Here is a 19296-nt window from a genome sequence, read left to right on the forward strand (position 1 = left end):
GCTGCTAAGTCACTTCAGTCGTGTCCGACTCTGTGTGACCCCATAGACAGCAGCCCACCAGGCTCCCTGGTCCCTGGGGTTCTCCAGGCAAGAACAATGGAGTGGGTTGCCGTTTCCTTCTCCAATGCGTGAAAGTAAAAAGTGAAAGTGAAGTTGCTCAGTCGTGTTGGACTCTTTGCAACCCTATGGACTATAGCCTACCAGGCTCCTCTGTCCATGGGATTTTCCAGGCAAGAGTACTGGATTGGGGTGCCATCGCCTTCTCCGGTATATATATCTAGATATGTACATATGACCGAGAGTCGCTCAGTCGTGTCCGACTCTTTGCGACCCCATGGACTGTGGCCCTCCAGGCCCCTCTGTCCATGGAATTCTCCAAGCAAGAATACTGCATTTCCTCCTCCAGAGAAACATATACATATATATTCATATAAATATGAGGGACACAGGAATAGGACAAGTTTAAATGCACAAAGCACGTTTTTGATGAGAGCCAGACATTTTCCCTGAATAAATATTCCTTGGATTGTTGCAAGACTTTTGTTCATTTCCATAGTTCTAAAAACACTGATTCAGTGTTCTTCCTGCTTTGTGGAAAAGCAGATTTTCGCAAGTCTCCACTCTGCCGTTGTGCAAACTGGAAGCCTGGCTGCAGGACTTTCTAAGCAATGGCATCACAGTCTCACTTACACTTGGCTTGTGGTGGTCAAAAGCCTCGATCTTTTGTCATGAGCTGCTGGCTACTCCTTCCTGTAGTAGCTAGGAACAGGTTCCTTTAGTTGTTTTTAAGGAGGCCTAAGACTTTTCATTTCCACTAATTAAATTCCATTTTTCTTTATTGCTGTTGATCCAGCATGTCAAATAACTGTGAATCCTGCATCAGTAAGGATGCTTCTTGGTTTCATTTAATTCACTTGGCTGAGTCACAGCACCGACCAGCCTTTTTATATTTCACTGGGTACCCCTCCGGGGGGACTTGTCCTCCATTAAAATTTTTGGAATCCTTGTGTTTCCAAACTGTGCCACTGGCATGACAAAATCTACCAGTAAGACAACTTTTTTCTCAAAAGGTAAGTTGGCTAATTTTACATGATTTATTCACAGCAAATGTTTCCGGCTCTCATGCTTCACTATTTCTTTACTGTTCACACATCCTTTGTTTCTAAAGGATGTTATACTTAGTGAAATATCAAGGAGTCATCACTGTCTCTTTTCGAAAATTGAGGCAGCATAGGTCTGCCCTCAAGTTTCTAGCCTTTTTTTCATCTCTGCACATATTTTCCAGAGGACAATGAAGAGGAAGAATTCATCTGCAGCCTCAGCAGTTCCCGGGTGAGGCGGGGCCAGGAGGGGTGGTCTGGGGAAGCGGTCTCGCTGCAGAGGCTGGTTCCTGTGTGGCCTAGCCTGGGCCGCTGCTCAACAGCTCCCGGGGTGGTGTCGTGGGGGTCAACGAGACCAGAGTTCCCAGCCACATTCAGGGCTGTGGTGGAGTTCAGGATAGAAGGAGGAGAGAGGAGAGGATGAGGATACATTTTTTCTTTTTCCCTGTAATCCTGAGGGCACCTCGTCAATGATTAGTGGACAAAAAGAGGAGAATCCAGCATCGCCCACTCCCTGGGAGGGGAGCTGTTGAGTGTAGCATGGGGTAACAACGCCCTGCAATTCAGGGTGGAGCGTCTGACAGTCCCCGGGCCAGGAGTTCTGTGCTGTGAATCAGGCAACTGTAGGCAAGGGGGACACCAGCCCTATTGATCCTCCCGCTAATGTGGTTCCTGCCTGGACAAACAGCTTAAGGTGGAGTGTAGACCACCTGTGATTCCAGCTGAGAAGGACTAGAGAAGGCAGGAGGCCTGAGGAACTTCTGAGAGTTTGCCAGAGGAAATAGAGGTTGAGGGAGGCTCTGCAAACTGTGGTCAAGCTTCTTAAGGCAAGATACTTAGTACCTTTGAGTTTCAAAATTCTCATTTATAAAATAAAGGTAATCATATCTCCCTAAGGATAGGTATGTAGAAAATATGTACATTATGTACATAGAAAAATATGTACATTATGCACTCAAAACATAAGAGGCCCAATGCATTATACTTCATTGTTGTTCAGTCACTCAGGCGTGTCCGACTCTTTGCAACCCCGTGGACTGCAGCACGCCAGGCCTCCCCGTCCTTCACTACGTCCCAGAGTTTGCTCAAACTCATGTCCATTGAGTTGGTGATGCCATCCAGCCATCTCATCCTCTGCCGTCCCCTTCTCCTCCTGCCTTCAATCTTTCCCAGCATCAGGGTCTTTTCCCAATGAGTTGGTTCTTCCCATCAGGTGGCCAAAGTATTGGAGTTTCAGCTTCAACATCAGCCCTTCCAGTGAATATTCCAGACTGATTTCCTCTAGGATTGACTGGTTGGATCTCCTTGCTATCCAGGGGACTCTCTAGAGTCTTTTCCAACACCACAGTTCAAATACATCGATTCTTCAGCACTCAGCCTTCTTTTTGGTCCAACTCTCAGGTCCATGCATGACTACTTCATACTTTGGGGGAATTCCATTTTGTGTGTGGGTTTCTTTCTGGGAGCAATTTCTCACCTCTACTGCCAGATGGCGCCTGTGAGCAGCACTGCCCTTTCCAAAGGCTTTCATTTCCACCCCTTGGGTGCGAGGTATCTTCCTCTGTCAGTGCTCAGGCTGGTATTTAAAATCCAGTATTGCACACAGACTTTGTGTTTCTGATCCATCTGCTCCATGAAGAACTGTGAAACTCAGAAATACCTACTTCTACCCAGACACCCATTTCTCCACTAGGATTTGTCAGCGGATAAGCCTTTGTGATTTAATCAGGCAGTTGGGCATTCCAAATAAGTCAAACAATTAGGAGTCTGGCGTTTTATATGTTTGAGTGCGTGCTAAGTCGCTTCAGTCGCGTCGGACTCTTTGTGACCTTATGGACTGTAGCCCTCCAGGCTCCTCTGTCCATGGGATCCTCTGGGCAGGAGGGTTGCCAAGCCCTCCTTCAGGGGATCTTCCCGACACAGGGATCGAATCTGTGTCTCTTGTGTCTCCTGCATTAGCAGGCAGGTTGTTTACCACTAGCGCCCCCTGGGAAGCCTTTTTATATGTTTATCTCTATTGTAAGTTATAGAACCTGAAAAAAGTGCAGAGATTCCAAGTTCAGGCGTTTGGATTTGAATCTTAGCATGCGGAGAACCTTTGGACAAATATTTGACCTCTCTGAGCCTCAATTTCTTCATCTCTTAAACGTTTGTAATCATTGTGGCTGTTTTGTAGGATGGTTGTCAGGATAAATGAGATAATATTCTGAGAATAAGCCGCACAAAGCCTGCTACAAAATAAGGAAGCCTGCCTGTATAGGCAATTTGACTGTCAAAGGCTTGAACTCTGAAATCAGTCAGATGTTGATTTGACACCTAGCTCTTATCTTGAATAAGTGATGTAAACTCTTTGAGCTCCACTTGCCTTGCAACTTGCAAGATTATCATGCAAATCACACACACACACACACACACAAAAGGTATATATAATACTTGTAACTTTTTCTTTGTATCATGTCCCATTTCAGATAGGATTTGAATTTACCTACTCAAAATAAAAATTAACATAATGACCTTTTCTTTTATAATACATTTTAAAATCAAGGATAGGTTAAAGCAGGAAACAAGTTTAGAATTTTGGATCCCATCTTAAGAGTCTGTATAATTGCTAGTGATGGGGGCACAAATTCGGCTTTGAGATTCTCAGCATCCAAAGCGGTCAAGAAAGGAAATATGGTTAGTTATGACTCAGAGCGCCAAGCTAAACGCAGAGGAGTTCTGAAGCAGTCCAGCTATTCCTAGATCTGAGACTCAAGAGACTGTATGTCGCACACGGTGGCTACACAACAGGCACATAATGTTAGGCGGCCTCGTCTTCCGCAGAGGAAAGAGTGGGTCCGAGAAGAAAAGCAACATGGAAAGGGTAACATCTGAGCTGAACAAGACAGTGTGGGGGTTTGTCAGGAGCCTGGCGGGCTGACGAAGGGTGAGGCAGGGGAGCCGGTCCACGAGGGGAGGGCGGCAGCCTGGGGCCTCCTGCGCCCGCAGGGCCTGCGCGGGCCGCGCTGCCCTCCGCGGGAAGGCACAGGGCGTGCAGCCGGGGAGCCGCGGCGGGCCTGTCCACACGGCGGCTTCCGTGTGCGGTCCTGCCTTACCGGACCTCTGGTGCTTAAAGACCGTCCTCAGCAGGAGTTAGCTGTCTTTTTTTTTTTTTGAGTGTTTTGTTCTATTTTCCTAAGAACCCAGCCTTATGGCTCTTGAAGGAAGAAAATGGTCAGGATGGTTACTGAGAACGTTCCTTTATTTTTTCGCCTCCAGGTCTCCTCAGTCATTACAACCTGTGCTGGGGGGTCTGTGACGTGGCCTTAAGACAGCACTTTTAGGCGGAAAATCCCCAGAGGAGGGAAGCCATCGCCTCTTCGTCTTCCGACGTCCCCTCTGTTTCTCCTCTGGCTTCAGTGCTTCCAGCACATGCTGTTTCTCCTTCTCTCTCAGGAAGCGGGAGTCGGGGGTACGCCCGGCAGACGTGTGTTTCCGGCTTCAGCCACGCAGGGGGCAGGCTCTGAGGGGCACCCCAGCCCGGCTGTGCTCAGTGACTCCCTCTTAAATGCGCCTGTAGGCAAGGGTGGAGCTTTGGGGGTCCTAGGTGTTTGTACCCGGAGGTTGAAATGAGCTCATGGGGGGTTATGATTAGGTTTGGGTTCCTGAACACACACCTGGTATCGTTGCCTTGCTTTCAGAGACAACTGAGCAGTCACTTGTTTTCTGGACTCCGATACCCTCTGGGTTCCTCCGGCCTGCCCGGGACAGGCCCAGGTGATCAGGCAGCCCCAGGCAGCCTATCTCTGCATCAGCTGCATTCTGAGAACTCTGCCCAGGGCCAGTTCTTGGAATGGTTCTGATCGTTATCTTTGTACCCTCCCCGTGACATTGGTGGCAGAGTCCACGTGTGGCAGAGTGCACGGGGTAGGCGATCAAGACATCTGGGCTTCTGGGTACAACCGGCACAGAAAAGTTTGGTGGCTTTGGATAAGTCATTTCCCACCTGTTTAAAAAAATTGCGTATTAAAAAAATTTATGCGTAAATTTGGGCGAGGGGCGGGGAAGGGTCCATGGATGTCATTGTTTTCTCAAAAGAGTCTGTGACAGACAATGGCTGAGAATCCCTGGACTTAAGATTTACAAATTCTTACCATCCAGCTTGAGACAATAACAGTTCTGTGCTTCCAGGATTAACTCTTAGGCAGTTTTTGCCGGTGGCCTACCAGTTCCTTCGCTGTGGTCCAAGGATACCTTTCAGAGAAACTCAGAGAGGGCAATGGCACCCCACTGGAGGAGCCTGGAGGGCTGCAGTCCATGGGGTCGCTGAGGGTCGGACATGACTAAATGACTTCACTTTCACTTTTCACTTTTATGCATTGGAGAAGGACATGGCAACCCACTCCAGTGTTCTTGCCTGGAGAATTCCAGGGACCAGGGAGCCTGGTGGGCTTCCATCTATGGGGTTGCACAGAGTTGGACATGACTGAAGTGACTTAGCAGCAGCAGCAGCAGTGAGACTACTCTCCCATGAGGGAGAAGGACCCATGAACAAAGAATTACGATGTCTAAAACTCAGGGTGGCATTTAACCCAGGGCACTGAGAGACAAGGCCCCCCAGAGTGTTGCAGCCATTCCTTCTCACATCTGGAGGATGTGAAGTGCTGCAAAGGAAGAGCCCTTCAGTGAAGGGTGAAGGGCGTGCTCCCAGCCAGCACCGGAGGCCAGGGTCGCCCACTGCTGTCCCCCAACACCCCCCACACGGTCTCTCTTGCTGCCAGCAAGCTAGCTGCCCTTATATGGGAACAGGTTGTAACCTCAGACCTGCGCTTTCTGGATGAGAAGCCACCTACTCTGCAGGAGCCCCAAGATCCCATCCGCCCCTCTTTTCCTGCCCTTCCTGGGGCGTCCGAGCCCTTTCGGGGCCAGCACTGTAGGAGGATGAACTGCGGAGACGCTTAGCAATGTATATCACATCAGCACGTAGATCTCCCTCGGGTGTAGACCTTAGCAGTTCCCAGGGACCTCCTGGCTCTTCAGGAATCTCTGTTAAATGGGAAATCTGCTTAAAACAAAAGAAAAGCAGGACTGTTTCTATTGGCACACAGCGGGCCAGAGGGGCAGGTACTGTAGCAGGCAGGGCTCTAGGCTCAGTTCCCTTACTGCCTGGGTCCAGGCTTTTCCATCATGTAGCTGCCCCCCAGTCCAGCTACCATCACCTCTGCCCTCGACTATTCCACTTAACTTCCACATATGTCTCGTTCTAATTCATTCTCCACGTGACAGCCAGAGGGATCTTTTAAAATGTAAATCAGAACACACCACTCCTCTACTAAAATTTTCCAAATATTTTCACTGCACTTAGAATAAAATCCAAACTCTACCAAGTCCTCCCATGATCTGGCATCTGTCTACCCGTCTAGCTCTCTCCTGGAATCCCTGCTTCTTACTCACCAAGCTCATTGACCTCCTGTCTCAGCATTGCTGTAATGTCCTTTCTGCCTCAGGGCCTTTGTATGTGCTGTTTTTGTTGACTGAATTGCTCTTCACCAGTGACATGGTTTCTTCCTCCTCTTTATTTTAAAATTTATCTTATTTTGTATTGGGGTATAGCTGATTAACAATGTTGTGATGGTTTCAGGTGAACAGTGAAGGAGTCAGGCATATATACACTGGTTTCTTCCTCTTTTGATTCAGATCCCAGCCTAACAGGCAATTTTTGTTAGAGCTCTTCCCTGAGGATTTTGACTAAAGTTTCCCTACCCTACTCCATCACAGCCTTTTCACTGTTTTCTTTTATTCTCTATTTGCTGTAATCTGAAATTACCTACTTTATTTGTTTATTGTCTGTCTCCCCTGCCCCACTAATGAGCCTTGTCTGTCCCATACACTGTTGTGCCCCCAGCATATAGAATTGTTGTTGCTGAGTTGCTAAGTCATGACCGACTCTTTGCAACCCCATGAACTGCAGCTCGCCAGGCTTCCCTGTCCTTCACCATCTCCTGGAGTTTCTTCAGACTCATGTCCATTGAGTAGGTGATGCCTTCCAACTATCTCATCTGTCATCCCCTTCTCCTCCTGCCCTCAATCTCTCCCAGCATCAAGGTCTTTACCGATGAGTTGGCTCTTTGCATCAGGTGGTCAAAATATTGGTGCTTCAACTTCAACATCAGTCTTTTCAATGAATATTCAGGGCTGATTTCCTTTAGGGTTGACTGGTTGGACCTCCTTGCAGTCCAGGGAACTCTCAAGAGTCTTCTCCAGCACCACAGTTCAAAAGCATCAATTCTTAGGTGCTCAGTCTTCTTTATGGTCCAATTGTCACATTTGTACATGAAGAATGAAAGAAAAAAGGAAGAGGCATCTAGAATGGGGGATGCATAATAGATAATCAAATATTTGTTGGGTGATTGAATAAGTAATGATGGTAACACCATTTAATATACTGGTGCCCCTATTCCTCAGCGACACATCTGATCTTTCATTATCTTCAGAAAACTCCCTGAGGTAGATGTTAGCATCACAGACAGCCACGTTATAGTTGAGGAAATGGATCAAGTGAGATTAACAATTTGCCTAAAATCATAATTGTGGCCTGGAAGTTTATCCCTTGTGAGATACCGATAGACCTTTTGGGGAAAGTGGAAGGGGAGAGAAATTCTCTCTGTTCTTCCAAATTTTAAACCCCACGATCACATTATCCATCCACTGAGGAGTTAATGGAATAATGCACTGCCTGTCTGGTCTACACAAAAACAAGGTCTGCGACCAGGCCTCAGCTCCAGGGAATGATCAAACTCTATTCCCACACACAGTTCTGCATCTGATTCATCCTGAGCACATCCACATTCAGTCACGTATTTATTGCTGATTGATTCATCACACATGTACTCTTAGTAGATACTGTGACAGGCACCTGGCAGCTCCAGGGAGGAAAAGAATCCCTGATTCATGCTAAGGTTTGTCCCCGGTCTCCCCTGGAAATGGCCTCTAATAAGTTCTATTGGTCAAATTCTAATTCTTTTGACTAAATAAGATTATGCATATAAAATACTTATTAGCTGGGATTCTGGCATGGAGGAGGCACTCAAGGAATATTAGTGATGATGATGGTGATATCAGAACCTGGACTTCTTTTCTCAGCCAGGCTGCCTACAAGGGGAGGAAAGATTTAAAATGCTCTTGGCCTGTTTTTCCCCTTCCAGAGCCATCCCATTAAAAACTTCAGCTCACATGACTTCCATTGCCTTTTCCTAAGCGCACAGCCTGTACAAGCAACTGCAAGTAATAAGCATAATTTAAATGCTGTGTCTTTCCTAATTAAAATCCATCCAGAAGGGGATGCCAGAGTTATTTTAGTTCATAAGGCAGAAGAAGTTTCATTATATTAATCCAGGCTTTTCAACAGAGCTTGAGGGGAGATGTGTCCATGTGTGTGCATTGTGTGTGTGTGTGTGCGTGCACGCACATGCGTGCATGTGCACGTAGTGTGTTTGGAGTGCTATCAAGAATGCAACGCTGGCCCTGAATAGGTTGTAGGCTAATTCCCTTTGAAATTCAAAGGGAGCTGTTGATGGAGCCACTGGGGATTGCTTGCTGAGCACCTCAGGCTGGTGAGTAATTCTGGGGTCTGCCTTGGCCCTTCTACGTGGTTCTGAAGGAAGCCATTGGAATGGCTTTTCCATCAGGAGATGCTGTCCCAGCTCCCTGTGCTGAGGCTCCACAAGCTTGGTGGCTCTCCTTGGAAAACTGGTTGCCAGAGCAGCTGGATCAGGCCAGCTTCCTCAGCAAAGAGGAGAAAGCAAGCAGACCTCCCTCTGCTAACCCAGGGGCCTCTTTCCAAGGGATAGCTCCCAAGAGCGAATGATACAGGAAACCAAATCCAGATACAGAGGAGATGATGACAGAAAAACAAGGAGGATGAGAAGAAAGGAAAGCTTACAAGGACAAGGAGGAGGGAAAGGTTTAGGAGACATCTCTCTTAGGACAGATTTTGCTTTGCCAGGGCAGGAGCTGGTCTCCATGGGAGTGAACAGGAAGCTGAAGGGTGAAGACAGTTTGGAGCATGCTTTTCATGTTCAGAGGATTCCTCTTTCCCACCACCAAGCCCTAAGCCCTCACTGTAATATTTTTGAAATACATCTCAATGTATTTTCATTATTGATAAATATGTTTCTTTCCCCAATCCCTTTGGCTATATGGCCCCTGAGATGGAGAGGAAAGCTACAGAGTAGCAAAGGAAGAAGACAGGACCTTAAGGGAACTCGACACCCAGAAGGAAGGGGAGGAAATGCATTTGCAGTCTGAGAAGGGGGCTTAGAGAGAGAGAAAACAGGGCAGGGAGTATGAGGTGTGGGTGTTTCTGCTCCTCAGCTCCAGGTCACACCGCAGTTGTTGAGGGTGGGATGGAACCAAAGACATTTAGCAGGGGTTAGAAACACCCAGTTAGGGAATATAGGATGACTCACCCCTGGGGAAATGCAAGTATCTTTGCCCAGGTGGGCCCAGAGCTCCTGTAACCCTGGCCCTTGGGTAGCCGGAACCAGGGCTCAGGAGGGTTTCCGGGAGGTCCGACTTGTGGAGACCTATGGACTCCAGGTTGATGCAGGGTCCACATCTGAGAGTTCCTGGACCCCCAGGGGGATGCAGAGGCTGAAATAAATTATCAAAATAGATCAGGGTGGTGGATAAGATGGCTGCAGGGAGCAGGGATTCACCTCTGAATGCCGAGGTGGAGGCCCCACCAAAGCTCCAAAGGACAAGGCAGGATTCCCTACCAAGGTAGATACCCAGGAACCAGACAAGAATGGCTCATGGGTCAGCACATACCTATGACTAGCGCATGGAACTGTGACTACCCCCTGCTGCCGTAGACTTTTAACTTCTGCTGATCTGGGAGACAGCAGTGAGCAGTGGTTTGAAGCAAGATCTTAATTCCCTGCCCAGAAATTAAACCTGGGTGAAAACCAGGATTCTTAACCACTAGACCACCAGGGGCAATACTGATTACAGCTTGTGATTCATCCAGCCCGGCATTTCTCATGGTGTACTCTGCATATACGTTAAATAAACAGGGTGACAATACACAGCCTTGATGCACTCCTTTCCCAATTTGGAGCCAGTCCATTGCTCCATGTCCAGTTCTAACTGTTGTTTCTTGACCTGCATACGGTTTCTTCGGAGGTAGGTAATGTGGTCTGGTATTCCCGTCTCTTGAAGAATTTTCCAGTTTGTTGTGATCCACACAGTCAAAGGCTTTAGCATAATCAATAGAGAAGAAGTAGATGTTTTTCTGATTTTTATGTGATCCAATGGATGTTGGCAATTTGATCTCTGGTTCCTCTGCCTTTCCTAAATCCAGCTTAAACGTCTGGAACTCCTCAGTTCACATACTGGTGAAGCCTCTCTTAGAGAATTTTGAGTATTACTTTTCTAGCGTGTGAGATGAGGGCAATTGTGTGGTAGTTTGCACATTCTTTGGCATTGCCTTTCTTTGGGATTGGAATGAAAACTGAGCTTTTCCAGTCCTGTGGCCACTGCTGAGTTTTCCACATTTGCTAGCATACTGACTGCAACACTTTAACATCAACTTTTAGGATTTGAGATAGTTCAGCTGTAATTCCATCACCTCCACTGGCTTTGTTCATAGTGATGCTTCCTAAGGCCCACTTGAATTCACACTCCAGGATGTCTGGCTCTAGGTGAGTGATCACACCATCGTGGTTATCTGGGTCAGGAAGATCTTTTTTGTACAATTCTTCTGTGTATTCTTGCCACCTCTTCTTAATATCTTCTGCTTCTGTTAGGTCCACACTATTTCTGTCCTATATTGTGTCTGTCTTTGCATGAAATGTTCCTTTGGTATCTCTCATTTTCTTGAAGAGATTTCTAGTCTTTCCCATTCTATGGTTTTCCTCTATTTCTTTGCATTGATCACTGAGGAAGGCTTTCTTATCTCTCCGTGCTATTCTTTGGAACTCTGCATTCAAATGGGTATATCTTTCCCTTTCTCCTTTGCTTTTCACTTCCCTTCTTTTCACAGCTATTTGTAAGGCCTCCTCAGACAACCATTTTGCCTTTTTGCATTTCTTTTTCTTGGGGATGGTCTTGATCCCTGTCTCCTGTACAATGTCACAAACTTCTGTTCATAGTTCTTCAGGCACTCTTTCTACCAGATCTAATCCCTTGAATCTATTTCTCACTTCCACTGTATAATCATAAGGGATTTGATTTAGGTCATACCTGAATGGTCTAGTGGTTTCCCCCACTTTCTTCTATTTAAGTCTGAATTTGGCAATAAGAAGTTCATGATCTGAGCCACAGTCAGCTCCTGGTCTTGTTTTTGCTGACTGTATAGAGTTTCTCCATCTTTGGCCACAAAGAATATAACTAATCTGATTTCAGTATTGACCATTTGCTGATGTCCATGTGTAGAGTTGTCTCTTGAGCTGTTGGAAGAGGGTGTTTGCTATGACCCATGCGTTCTCTTGGCAAAACTCTGGTAGCCTTTGCCCTGTTTCATTTTGTACTCCAAGGGTAAACTTGCCTGTTAATTCCAGGTATCTCTGGACTTCCTACTTTTACATTCCAGTCCTCTCTGATGAAAAGGACATCATTTTGGGTGTTAGTTCTAGAAGGTCTTGTAGGTCTTCGTAGGATCATTCAACTTCAGCTTCTTCACCATTACTGGTTGGGGCATAGACTTGGATTACTGTGATACTGAATGGTTTGCCTTGGAAATGAATAGAAATCATTCTGTGGTTTTTGAGATTGCATCCAAGTACTGCATTTTGGACTCTTTTGTTGGCTATGATGGCTACTTCATTTCTTCTAAGGGATTCTTGCCCACAGTAGTAGATATAATGGTCATCTGAGTTAAATTTTCAGATTCCCATCCATTTTAGTTCACTGAATCCTAAAATGTCAATGTTCACTCTTGCCATCTCCTGTTAAACCACTTCCAATTTAAATTCATGGACCTAACATCCCAGGTTCCTATGCAATATTGTTCTTTACAGAATCTCACTTTCCTTCCGTCACCAGTCACGTCCATAGTTTGGTATTGTTTTCACTTTGCCTCCATCTCTTCATTCTTTCTGGAGTTATTTCTCCACTCTTCTCCAGTAGCATATTGGGCACCTACTGACTGGGGAAGTTCATCTTTCAGTGTCATATCTTTTTGCCTTTTCTACTGTCCATGGTGTTCTCAAAGTAAGGATACTGAAGTGGTTTGCCATTCCCTTCTCTAGCGGACCACGAACTCTCCACCATGACCCATCCATCTTCGGTGGCTCTACACGGCATGGCCCATAGTTTTATTGAGTTAGGCAAGGCTGTAAACCACATGATCAGTTTGATTAGTTTTCTGTGATTGCATTTTTCATTCTGTCTGCCCTCTGATGGATAAGGATAAGAGGCTTGTGGAAGCTTCCTGATGGGAGGGACTGGTTGTGGGGGAATCAGGGTCTTGTTCTGATGGGCGGGGCCATGCTCGGTAAATCTTTAATGCAGTTTTCTGTTGATGGTCAGAATTGTTGCTCCCAGGACTGTTGCTGTCAGTGTTCCTGACCCCACAGCAGGCCACTGTCAACTCATGTCTCTGCCAGACACTCCTGGATACTCACAGGCAACTCTGGTTCAGTCTGCTGTTGGGTCACTGCTCCTTTCTCCTGGTCCTGGTGCAGACAAGGTTTTGTTTGTGCCCTCCAAGAGTCTGTTTCCCCAGTCCTGTGGCAGTTCTATAATCAATTCCCACTGGCCTTCAAAGTCAAATTCCCTGCGGGTTCTCAGTCTCTTTGCCAGATCCCCACGTTGGAAAATCTGTTGTGTATCTTAGAATTTTTGTAACAGTGCGAGAATGTCTTTGGTATAATTATTCTCCCGTTTGCGGTTCATCTGCTCAGTGGCTCTTTGGTGGGGTTAATGGCGACCTCCTCTAAGAGGACTTAGGCCACAGACCGTGCCTCCCAGATCTGCTGCAGCCACAGGCCCTGTCCCTACGCAGGCCACTGCTGACTGCCTCCTCAGGAGACACTCAGACACAAAGCTGCCTGGCCCTGTCTCTTTGGGGTCCCTGGGTCCTGGTGCACACAGGCATTGTTTGAGCCCTCCAAGCATTTCTGGCAATTATGGGCTTTGAATCTAAGCAAAGCCCTTCCTACTATCTTAATTGGCTTCTGCTTTGCCCTTGGATGTGGGGTATCTTTTCTTGGTGGGATCCAACATTCTCCTGTCAATGGTTGTTGGGCAGTGAGTATTATTATTATTGGCATAGCACAACACATGCAAGAGCTCATGTACAAATAGTTTATTTGGACAGAAACAAACAGGAATACATACCTGGAGAGAAAGAGTGTGGGCGTCCTTCCCAATGAGGAGAAGTACAGTAAAGAGGTGGTTAAATCTTCATATAGGGACAGTTCCTCTGGGTCTTTGTCCTCATCTGGCCAATTACCTCATTTCTTTTCCCACATCTGTTCTGTCCCAGGGCCCTCCCCTATATCTGTGCACATCTTTTTGCCAAGATAGATTCCAGTGCAGAGGCCTATGGGAGCTTCACAGTACCTATTATGAAGCAGTGTCCCTTCCCTTTTTGACCTCTGAGAAGTCTTCCTATGCATGTGCAGTTGGGGAGGGCTCCTTGACCTCAGGAGTCATAGATGTGGTCATCTTATCTTTTTATTCCAGCAGAGATCAGCTCCTGCCATTGAGTTGATCCTTGAAATGTCTAGGGAAAACAAAGATCCAATTTACTCTACTTGACAAGCTCCAGCTGTTCAGCCCAGGGGCCCATCTATTGTCCCTCATGGCCTCTACCCAGACACAACCCAGAGAAAGAGAGAAAGGTTGAGAGATATCTTGAGAGAAACTTCCCCGGACCTTTGTATTTTGGACTGATTGAATTATTTTCTTTCTCTCTTTTTTTTGACCATGCAGCATGGCATATGAGATGTTAGTTCACCAACCAGGGATGGAACCTGCGCCCCCTGCAATGGAAGCACAGAGTCTTAACCACTGGACCATCAGGAAAGCCCTAAATTGATTGGATTCTTAACCTGAACTTGTTAAGTTGAATGAAAGAACCTGTTTTAAATTAGAAAAGAAGAAATTACTTTTAATTGGCCAATTAATTTTTTTGGGGACTCAAATAAATTGATGAAATCAATTATACTTTTTAGAGCTAAATTTTTTTTTTTTTTTGCACAACTAAATTGCAGTGTAAAAATTTTGACCTCTCTATAATGATTGCTTTACAAATCCACAAATAGATTTAGAGTTTCTGAGTCATCTTCACATACATTATCATTTGGAACTTGATGGCAAATCAAAGTAGATGCTTTATTCCAACTTTACAGATGCAGAAAACAGAGGCTCAGTGATGGTCAGAGCCTTGTTCAAGTTCACCAACCTAGAAGAAGGCTTCTTCCAGGCCCATGCTGAATCTCTGTCTAATATAGTGGTTCTCAGCTGGGGCCATTTCCATAGACAATTTTGGTTGTCACACTCTACCCAGGGGTAGAGGCCGGGATTCTGGTGAACATACTGTGCTGCAGAGAACAGTCTCAGTAAAGAATGACTTGGCTCCAAATGTCTAGTGCCAAGATGGAGCAACCCTCTTACATATATGTTATGGGGGATTGAGTTCAAGGGGGTAAGTTGTATCTCTCCTTTCATACTTGTGAAAATAGACTAGGAACCTATAGCCAAGGTGATTACTACTTAATGAGGAAGACACAACTGATAAAACTTAATTTTCCTAGAGACATAACCCCACTGGAGCTTCATTTCTAAAATGCTGTGTCAAGTGGATAAGTCAAAGGCTTTGTCAACAAGAAACTGCACATCCTGGGCAGGCTGGTGCTTGGGGCATACTCAGAACAGATCATTTTTAACTTCCTTTCCTCTCTACATGATTACTTTCAGTGATAATCAAATTAAAATAAATAATGACAAGCAGAAAACTAAATTTTTTATGTCATATACATAATCATGTCAGTAATAAAAAGATAAATATACATGCAGTGAAAAAGGAAGAGTACTATATTAATACTTTCAAATTATATGAATGTATTTTCTTTCAAAAGAAAAACTATACCTGTATATTGATATGTTGAAATAATGAATAATGATATTACAGATTCTATATTCACGCCTTGAGTTCAACAAATTTGTCAATGATTTTAGTTAAAATTAGCCTTCTCTGTCAAAATTAGTCTGCATATTCCTATTTGATAGACAATGCAGTCAGATTTGTCAAGCTATCTTCACTCATAGTTGATCAAAGAATTTTTTATTAGTCTTAATTTTGAAATTTTCTTTCATATAAAGAAACAGGTGTACAAGTAGAAATTTTCATACCTACCTAAGAGTAAGTTCAGCTAAGATACAGAAGACATCCCATTTTTCAGTCAGTTCCAGAAATTGCAATACTTTCTGTGTCCTGTTTCTCTTCAGGATTTATTCTAAAGCTTTCCAAAGTCTCCACAGTTGAAAATTTCCACTAAAATACCTTTAACAGAAAGTCCACTGAATTTAATTGTATTTGGTTAAGACTTGGAAAATTTTTCTTCCACAAAAAAGAGAAAATGGCTGATTAACAGAACATTGATATTATCATTTTAAAAATCACTTCTGACAGTGAAGCCCCTTACCGCCTACACCCTGGGCTGACCCGTCCTGCCTTCTGGCCCCACCAGCTCTGGATGAACACTTCCTGGAGGAGCTAAGTTCCATTTTTCTGTTGTTAGGGAAAGGTCCATGTGGTCAGTCAGGTTTCAAGGAATCAGTGTTCCACCACGAGATTCCGCCCCCCACCTTTTCTAATTCTTGGCATAAAAATATGCAAATACAGAAACAAATGAAAGAATAAAAATGACACATTTATTAGTTAGGGTTATGTTTGCTTTTCCATCCATAACATACAGTCTCTGCCCTCAAAGATGCTGGTGTCTTTGTGGAGGGGCTGTTTTACGGACTGTAGGAAGTTAGCCATCACAAGAGAGGGGCAGGTGGAGAGCTGCGTTGGAAAAGGGGTGAGGTTCAGGGGAGGGAGTAACTGTATCCAACCAGGAGATCAGAGGGGTAAGCTTACGGTGAAGGATGTCGGATTTGTGATCTCTGAAAAAGATTTAGCTTTGGGACCAGGGACCAGGCTTGACCAGTCAGGGCTGTCGTGTGGCAGAAGTTTATCACAGTGAGAAGGGACAGAGGTAACTTCTGACATAGACATCAGAAGGGGTTGGAGAGTGCCCCCTTGCTAGTCTTCAGCAAGGGAATTACGTGCTTTTTAATTAGTTATTACAATATATCAAAAGAATGTCTCAAGTTTGTGAAAATTTTACCAGACCCACTCCCACAATATATGTTTCAGGACAACAGGATTAGAACTTAGAAAGCTAGATCCTACCAGAAAGATCCTAGAAAGACCCACTAGAATAGAAAGATCCTACCAGACCCACTCCCATAATTTACATTCTAAAATATCAGGATTAGTCAGAAGGCTTCCAGGAAGGAGAAACTGTTCTCAAGCAGGATACATTGTTATATAATCCCTAGTATAGGGTTTAAACTGAATTGTTTTTTGTGTAATCATCAGTTCTGGGCTTAAAGAAAAACACCATTTTATGTGACTAAGACTAAGGAATGTAGAGGGAAGAAAAAGGTTTGCCCTCTCCTCCTCCTCGAGAACCCCAGACCCCTCTCTCCTCTGGGACTCCCGGACCTCTTAACAACCTGCCTAAGAACTGACTCTCTCAAGAGGAGATTTCACGGAAAAAAATAGCATTTCCATGTGTCCTGAAGAATGAATAGCATTCGGTACTTAAAGGCTCTGCTAGGGCCTAGGAGCCAGTGCCTCCATTTCGCCATCCTTTCTGCCCCTTGGGTCCACAGGGAAACGAACCCGAGAGGAGACAGACTGCTCTTTGGAACAGTGCCTGTCCGCGGGTGGGGGGATCATCGTAATTGTCCTCAACTGCGTGTGACATTCAGAGAATCGCTTTCCCTCTCTAGGCCACAAAGAGCTTATCCCAGGAAACGTCTCAAAGGCATCCTCTGACCCAGACCTTCCTGGGCCGTCCTGAAAGCGCCTTGGGGAGGCTTTCTGAGTATGGCTGCGGCGGACGGGTCTGGCTCCAGAGCACCAGCTGCGGGGTCTATGGGGTCGCAGAGGCGGGTCGGGGAGTCCGGGCGTTCCCTGTGCCATCCGTCTGCTGGGGGCCTTGAGTCTCTGGCCCCGATTCCCTGTAGCCATCCCCTCTGCTCATTCACGTCCCCTCTCGACCCAGCACACCAGTGAGGAGGAGAGAAGCGGGTGGGAAGGGAGAAACGCGGCAGAGACGAGGGAGTGGGGAGGGCAGAGGGTCAGCGACGGAGGGGAGGAGAGACCACGGGGTCGGAGCAGGGGCAGGGCCGAGGAGGGGAAGGGCCCAGGGCGCAGACGCGCAGACCCCAGCTCCCCCTTTCTGCTCACCCACCCCCATCGCCTTCTAAAATCACTCTTCTATTTCTGAGATTCATCTTCTGTCAAAAGAAAGAAAGGCCCTTTGGTCTTTTAAGGTACCGTTTCATGAGGCCTCTGTGCGCGTCTGCCTGCCTCTGTAGTTCCAGGGAGGCAGCAGGCGGCAGGGCACCTGCAGGAAGGGGGACCCGCGTTCTGCCGCCTGCCCGGGAGGAGGGGGTGCGCCCGAGACCGGGAGGGGGCCCTGTGCTGTCGGAGAGGCCCATCAAAGGGCCCTGCTCCGGCCTTCAGCTGTGAGCAGAAAAGTTAGGGAGAGGGCAAGCAGTAGGATCGAGGTGGGAAGACGCACGTTTAGGAAAGGCAGTCCCATCTCAAAGGAAATCAACCAGCCCTGGTTTCTGGCTTCAGATATTAATCGGACCTCAGAGGCGGTGGGTGGGGAGTCCTCACCCCGTCAGAAGCATCTCTTACAATTGATTCACAGGTCATTAATTACAGCTGAGGAGGTCGAGGTGCGTTCGCAGGGCACTGAGGAGAGTCAGGCTGGGCTGGGGTCCGCACACCCCCTCAGGGAGCGCAGGGAAGTCGGAGTCACTGCGCAGCTTAGGCCGCGCTCCTCACTGGCCTTGCAGCATGCCTGGGGCCGCCAGCCGTTTCCTGGGCCCTTCCCGGGGTTGCTGGCAGGGCCAGTGAGACGCGGGTGAGGCGTCCTTCTGCGGCGCAGTGGTGTTCAGACACGTCGGGGGCCTGTACCCAGGGCAGCGCTGCACACACTCTCCGTCCCTGAATGTGTCTTCCCCTGTGAGAGGTGCACGAGGAGACCCGCCCTTCTCTCTCTCTCTCCTTTCACCGGGTTCTCAAGTCACAGGAGGCTGCCCGGGGAAAGGACAGAATTGGAGCGGAAACCTCGCTTCTGGCTGAACCTTGTGCGTCATGCTGGAAGCCACCTGCTACCCAGGAAAGCTGCGCAATTCCCATCTGACAGGGGACTGTGGGTCCACACTGCAGGGCACAGATCTCTGATTCTTTACCTCCTGGGACTCATTTTCGGGGATGGCTTCAGACTTTCTAGGAAGAAGTAGCTTAGGGGCTGCCATCTATACGGGGAGTAGGGTACAGCCGTGTTAGTAAACCAAGCATTCTGGTCTTACATGCTAATTTGGGGGTGCTTTAAGAAGTCAGTGCTGGTCTTGGGGTTCAAAATTCCATGCTGCTCTGCTACCAGTTTATACTGGAGTGAAAAATTAAAGATGCGACGATGGCTCTGATGCTGAAAACAGCCTCTGTGCACTGGGGCTGAATGGAATCTCAGAGACAAGAGTTTTGACTAAAGTAGAAAAGAATATTTACCGTTTTGCCACACAAAGGGGAACCCAGCAGGCTTGTGCCCCTCAAAAACTGTGTGCCCCAACCCAGGGGGATTTGGTGAGTGTTATAACAGTGGTGCAGGGGCAGGATTTCTGATAAGGATCGAAGTGTGTGCAGGGTCTCGGATGGTCTCCTAGTCTTGATGAGCTTCTCCGGTTCTTCAGTCTGGAATGAAGAATGCCACCATCTTCCGTTTGTTGGGAGTTTTAGTTCTGTCAAGAGCTCAAAGGCATTGCTCTGTGCATCCCTTGACATGGAGTCAGGCCCTGGCCCCCAAGCTGCGCTCTTGTTTCCTGACTGCTGCTCCCTCCTCTCTGCATCTCCTCCTTTCCCTGATTAGCAGCTGTTGGAATCTGCCCTTTAGAACTCAGGGAAAGTCATGGGGACAGG

The 19296-nt window shown here is 46.8% G+C and overlaps 1 protein-coding gene across 2 annotated transcripts in view; it reads left to right on the forward strand.

The window, feature by feature from the left end:
* MMD (monocyte to macrophage differentiation-associated) overlaps positions 1-5093 on the forward strand; it is a 73164-nt gene extending 68071 nt beyond the window's left edge. Inside the window, exon 8 of one of the 2 annotated variants that reach the window (XR_825584.1) lies at positions 4359-4396. Coding sequence is in view for 1 of the 2 variants with exons in the window: in XM_010843628.1 (XP_010841930.1) it covers positions 4359-4409 (51 nt within the window). In the remaining variant the exon portion in view is untranslated. Of the gene's footprint in view, positions 1-4358 lie in introns of both variants that reach the window. The other variant, XM_010843628.1, reaches the window with a different exon arrangement.
* The last annotated feature ends 14203 nt before the right edge of the window (positions 5094-19296 follow it).

Source organism: Bison bison, unplaced genomic scaffold, assembly GCF_000754665.1.
Source record: "Bison bison bison isolate TAMUID 2011002044 unplaced genomic scaffold, Bison_UMD1.0 scf7180017864184, whole genome shotgun sequence".
Classification (NCBI taxonomy): domain Eukaryota; kingdom Metazoa; phylum Chordata; class Mammalia; order Artiodactyla; family Bovidae; genus Bison; species Bison bison.